Source organism: Otolemur garnettii, unplaced genomic scaffold, assembly GCF_000181295.1.
Source record: "Otolemur garnettii isolate 467f Iridium unplaced genomic scaffold, OtoGar3 scaffold00050, whole genome shotgun sequence".
In the NCBI taxonomy this organism is placed as follows: domain Eukaryota; kingdom Metazoa; phylum Chordata; class Mammalia; order Primates; family Galagidae; genus Otolemur; species Otolemur garnettii.
Window position 1 is genome coordinate 11,372,758 of NW_003852445.1, and position 6,349 is coordinate 11,379,106.

The 6,349-nt window shown below is 41.3% G+C and overlaps 1 protein-coding gene across 1 annotated transcript in view; it reads left to right on the forward strand.

Moving 5' to 3' along the window:
* The first annotated feature begins 6,067 nt into the window (after positions 1-6,067).
* The window catches only part of B2M (beta-2-microglobulin), an 8,195-nt gene continuing 7,913 nt past the window's right edge, over positions 6,068-6,349 (forward strand). Inside the window, exon 1 of the mRNA XM_003791844.3 lies at positions 6,068-6,173. Coding sequence (XP_003791892.2) covers positions 6,107-6,173 — 67 coding nt within the window. The 5' untranslated portion in view covers positions 6,068-6,106. The remainder of the gene's footprint in view (positions 6,174-6,349) is intronic.

Below are 6,349 nucleotides of genomic sequence, written 5' to 3' on the forward strand. Positions count from 1 at the left end.
CACTGGAACTATAGGTGTGAACCACTGTTTCTGGTCTGTCATAATCTATTTACAGGTCTATAAACCAGAGTATAGGTGCTCCCAAGAGGAGGAACTTTGCCTAGTGCAAGTCAAGTACAGAAGAGTTACTGATACTTGGTAAAGAACTGTTGAATGATTTTTGTGAGCACTGACTCCACAGGATATGTTGGGGCCAGATTGTGGAAGCATTCAGCCCAGGTTAGGAAGGAAGCCAAAGCTTTCAGATATCTTTGTCTTGGGAGCTACAGATCCCTTTTTAAACCTCTTGTTCCCTTTTTAGCAGTGGCAGCAGCAGGTAGAGCATGAGTGGTCTGGCCTATTTGGATCATGTCATATAGGGGATGGCCTAGAAATGGCAGCTCCAAATGGGGATAAGACCTATTCTCATGTGGTATGCTGGACCTACCTTACTGGAGTGTTTGGATTACAGGTGTGAGACATTGTACTGGCTTTAAATTTCTGATTCTTTACTAAATCATTCTTCCTGATTTCTTTACAGTTCTCTTTTAGGAGAAGTATGTAGAGAAAGGTCCACAATACCAAGAGTAGAGAGCACCTGACTGATGCAAGTGGAACAGTAGCTGAAGATGGCAAGAAAGGATCAATATACCAATCGACCTGAGGCAAGTGCCAGCTCAGCAAGATGGAAAGTAGAGAGCATAGCTGAGGGGAATCTGCTGAAAGAGAAAATAAGTATTTGAAGGGGTTTTATTTTTAATAGTGCTGTGGGGTATCCAAGGCAAGACAGAAAATACCCCAAATTAAAATTCTGCAGTTTTAAGTAGCAACTGAGAGGAAGACCCAAGTATTGTACCTACAAGGGGGGAATACCCATTAAAGGAGGCTGTGCCAGGAACTTAGTAACTGGATATCCTTTTCTCTGGGGACTATGCCCCATTTTGGCATCTGGAGCTGTCCCTTTGTCCCCATACAGTTGCAAGGGTTTCACTTCAACATTTACCTAATCCTTCTCTACATCCAATTTGACAACTGATGCTGCTTCTGATCCCTTTTATGCTTTCAGTGGGTGTCATGTTCTAAACAAACTGTAATAATAGTTCTTGTAACATAAATTTTTAAATTTCTACCTTCCAAACTATATACAATATATGGATATATATCTATGGATGGATGCCCCAATCTTAACAGTGGTTTCTGAGGGGAGGAAAGTAAGATGGAAGGGGACAAATGAGGGGAGCTTTCACTTTTACCTGATAGACCACTAATTGTTTGCATTTTTACAATGGTCGTAAATTCATTTATTGGGCTTATAATTGAGGATGAAAAATACTTTAAAATTGTAGTTATTACTGGGAAAGGATTTGGGAGAAATTAAGATCTTATGCTTCTGCACTGCTTGATATTTTTTAACTTCAAGTTTGTATAATTTTCCCAGTATAAAAAATTGGCAATTGACCTCCTGAATAGCTGAGATTATAGGCATGTGCTACCATGCCAGTTCACTGTGGGCAGTTTCTGAGAAGGGGTTGATATGAAGGTGTAATTGGGAGACATTGAGACCAGGACAAAGATAGAATATGAGAAAGGAAGGGGAGGCAAATACATGGGAACCAAAGTGAGTAGCATTTTTTTTTTTTTTTTGAGATAGAGTTTCACCATGTTGCCCTCAGCAGGGTGCTGTGGCATCACAGCTCACAGCAACCTCAAACTCTTGGGCTCAAGCAATTCTCTTGCCTCAGCCTCCCAAGTAGCTGGGACTATAGGCGCCCACCACAATGCCTGACTATTTTTTGTTGTAGTTGTCATTGTTGGTTAGCTGGCCTGGGCTGGCTTCGAACCACCAACTTCAGTGTATGTGGCTGGCACCATAACCACTGTGCTATGGGCGCCAAGCTGAAGGTGAGTAGTAGTATTATTTTTTAACTTATTTTTTTTCTGTCCATAAAGGTAATATGTGATCATGATAGAAAATTAGAACATAACTAATTAACCAAAAACTATGAAGAAGAAAATTAAAACCCCAGGTAATCCTACACCCAGAGATAACCATTGTTAAATGGTATAATTTAAGAAATTTGAAGATTGTTGCCTTCCCAAAAGTCCCTTCTGGTTAGAGCTCTTCAGGGACCAGAAATCCTCTGTCTTTTGTTTTATTCTATAAAATTCCACAAACAAATGTTAAGTTCACAACAAATGTTGTGGCAAATGTTAAGTATTGTAAAGAATCCAAAGGGAAGACGACACCAGACCCTCAGGAGACTCCAGTCTGGAGTTAAATTCAGTCCAATAATTAATATATGAGTTCCTACCTGAGGTATTTGTGCTGATTGTTCAGATTTGAGAGCTGTTACATAAAGAACGACAGGCCAAAAGGAAATAGAACACAAAGAGGAAGGTTTTTTAAATCAGCAGTTCTGAAAAGATCTGCATGAGGTAAGTACTGTTATCCTTATTTGCAGGAGAGTAAATGGGGGCCAAAAGGTGAGAAAGTTGCAGTATCTGCTTGGCAGGTAATCCGTCTTCCTCACAGCTTTTGTGTAACAAAATACTCTATCAATTGGCATTTTTTTCTTTTTTTTTTTTTTTAAGATAGTCTTACTCTTGTTCCCCAAACTAGAGTGTGCAGTGTCCACCTAGCTCACAGCAACCTCAAACTTCTGGGTTTAAGCAATCCTCTTGCCTCAGCCTCCCAAGTAGCTGAGCCTATAGGTATGGGTCAAAATGCCTAGCTAGTTTTTCTATTTTTAGCAGTGAGGTTTCACTCTTGTTCAGGCTGGTCTTGAATTCCTGAGTTCAAGCCATCTACCCACTTTGGCCTCCCAAAGTGCTAGGATTACAGTCAGGAGCTACTACCATCAGAGGGTTTGTCCTTTTGTGTGTGTGTGTGTGGGGGGGTGTCTTTTTTTTTTTTTGGTTTTTAGAGATGGGCATTTTAATGTGCTGCTCAGGCTGGATTCAAAATTCTGGGCTCAAGCAATCCTCTCATGTAGCTGGGAATACAGGTACATGCCATGGCACCCAGCTTTGTCCTTTTAAACAGTTATAATTAACATACAAAAAAAGATGTGTACCCCTGTGAAACCATCCTCAAACTCCATCACCCCTACAGTTTCCTTGTGCTTCCATGATCCCTTTTCTCCCTGGAAACTACTCATCTGCTTTCTGTCCCTATAGACTAGTTTGCCTTTCTAGCATTTTCTATAAATAGAATCATACAGTATATACTCTTTTTTTCTTGGCTTCTTTCATTCAGCACAATTATTTCGTTCTAGTTGTTGTGTATATCAATAGTTTATTCCTTGTTTGTTGCCAATAGTATTCCATTGTACTAAAAAAAGGCAGAGTGATAGTGTTCCATTGTATGGATATATATGTGTACAACAATGCATTTATACATTCACCTGTTGACGAATGTTTGGATTGTTCCTGGTTTTCCATTATTACACATGAATCTGCTCTGAACATTTACATACAAGTCCTTATGTAGACATACGCTTTCATTTTCTCTTGGGCAAACATCTTCAGTGGAGTGGCTGAATCTTATGGTATATATTTAACTTTTTAAAAAAAACTGTTGAACTGTTTTCCAAATTGTTTATACCATTTTACATTCCCATCGGAGAGTTCCAGTTTTTCTAAATTCTTGCCAGCATTTACTATTTCAAAAAAATGTTCAGTGTAAAAAATTATTTTAGAAAAGTCATATGAACAAACAAATAACCCCCCCCCCCAAAAAAAAACCCCATACCTGTTAATTGCATTATTGGAAGATCACACTATTAAGTTGTCATATTTGTAGATTTCTAAAATTTGCCCTCCTATGCAAACAGTTGTTTGCAAAACTTGTTTTATAAAAATTAGTTTTATATCTCCTTTTCACTCTCACTAGTCAAATATGTCAAGTTAAGTTAAATGCAGTAATTACACACAAACAGAAAACTGAAAAATAGTCCCGGCCAGTGGCTTGCCACCTGTACTTTGGGAGGCAGAGACAGGAGAATTGTTTAAGGCCAGGAGTTTGAGACATGCCTGAGCAATGCAGTGAGACCTCATCTCTACAAAAAATAGGAAAATTATTGGCGTGGTATTGCCCACTGTAGTCCAAGCTAGCCTGGAGGCTGAGGTAGCATGCTGTGGCATCATAGCTCACAGCAACATCAAACTTGGGCTCAAGCGATCCTCTTGCTTCAGCCTCCCAGTAGCTGGGACTGTAAGTATGCTCTATAATTCCCAGCTAGTTTTTCTATTTTTATTAGAGACAGGGTTTTGCTCTTGCTCAGGCTGGTCTCAAACTCCTGAGCTCAAGCAATCCACCCACCTGGCCAGAGTGCTAGGATTACAGGGGTGAGCCACCAGACCAAGCTGAATCCATCTTTAATGAATTTTAAATTTAGTATTTTTCTTTGATATAGTAAACAAGAAACAAGAGGCAAAAAAAGCCCTGTCTCCTCCTATATTACTATGGCACTTTTCTAGTACAATTCAAAATTAACATTTTATAGTATAATTCAACACAAACATTTCAAACTTCAAGTGAGTTTTTAAAAGGGGTTAGGTGGAGACAGGAGTGACAACTTATAACTTTATGAATAGCAATTATTCTTATATTTCAGAGTTATAGAAAGAGATGGTAGAAGAACTAGGTAAATAACTCAATGTAGTGCTTATTAAAAATTATATATTAAACATTATAAAGCATTACGTGTTAGCCACTGTGTGAGACTCTGTTTATTATCTCATTAAGTGTATGAAAAATATTCTATTTTCTTTAGTTTAGACAAGACCTCTATATAGACCTCTTAAATATATAAGTATAAATATATTTAAAGAAACCTGTGAAGTATGTGTTGTGCTCCTCAGGGAAGCACGCTGCAACTCTCTTCAGTGGAAAACCCTGGTGATTTCCAAGACGGATTCCTCTCTCCCCACCCGTGGTCCACTTCCTCTTCTCACTGTTTCACTCAGAAAAGGTTGGTGGACTTGGTGGCCACGTAATGGTAGCACCTTATTTATGATATCTTTAGGGTGTAAGTTTTCTTTGTAAATCTGCCTGCCATTGTCATGCTCTTTTAGTCAGTGGTTTTAACTTTCTTGGCTGGGCCCATGGCTGATACAATCCAAACTCTTAACTAAAACTGCTGAGTCCTTTGTCTTCTGGTGTCTAAAGCAGGGATGCCAATGAAATCAGGCTAGAGTCTGAATCCTAGTCTCTTAGCTTAAGTTTTCCCTATCTGTAAAATAGTGTAGTCCTTACCTCCTAGAGTTCATTCATTTATTCACTCATTCGTTCATTCAATTTAGCAGTACCTCCTATGCACTAGGTGCCAGTGGTAACTCTAAGGGAATTATGGACTTGAAGGGCTCTGGAAACTCTACAGCTCTAAGGAAACAGATTACTGTATTTACTGTCAGTGGTTGTGTTTTTTTCCCCCTAAAATCAACAGAAGAAAGCAAATTACCCAAACAACAGCAACCAATTTCTTGGCACAGAACCTTCCAAAAAGAAATTTTCCGTGAAGGAATTCATAAAGAAAGAAAGGTCCTAGTTCGCTCTGGAAGGTTCTCTGAGCTGTCCTCCGGAGGTTGTTAAGACTAGTTTTCTTGCCCAGATAGTCGGGAAACCCTGTAGTGTATTCCTGGGTTGTAGTTATAAGGCGAATTTCTAGTTCTGTAGGCACCGTTCACACTCTTAATCTTTCTGGGCTTGTTTTCTCCAATGAAAACCGCAGGCTAGGCGGTTCACTGGCTGGGTGACCGTTAGTTAGCAAGTCATTTAGCATCTCTAGGACCAATTTACAGAGCGAGGGCGCTGGACGAAGCTGCTTCCAGCCTTACTTTCGAGGATGAGCGCCTGGTGCCTCAAGCTCGGGCGCGCACCCCAGATAGGAGGGTGCGGATTTGCAGAGAATCCACCTACTCCAGGCCATGCCATCTATTAGGAGACTACAAGAAAAGGAAACTGAAACCGGGGAAGTCCCTTTCTCTAACCTGGCTCAGCCTCGCGTGCTCGGAGACGGGTGACGAATCGCTGCTCGCTGGGTCCTGATTGGCGCCGCCTGAAGGGAATAAAAGTGGGTGCGCTAGGCGGGGCTGACAGTACACCGCGGAGAGCGTCCTGGTCGCGATGTCGCGCTCGGTGATCTTCGCCCTGGTCGGGCTGCTCTGTCTGACTGGCCTGGATGCTGTCCTGCGTGAGTCTCCCCTTCTCCCCTCTCCCGCTCCTCTGCCAGCCCCTCTTCTCCCGACGCCACTTTCTTTGGCCCTCTTAGTGCTCTCTAACTCTGTGACCTCCTCTCCCAAGCCCGGCGGGGAACTAGCCCAGGTCTCTGTCTCTGGGGAAGCGGTGGAGTAGCCGGAGAGTGGGGAG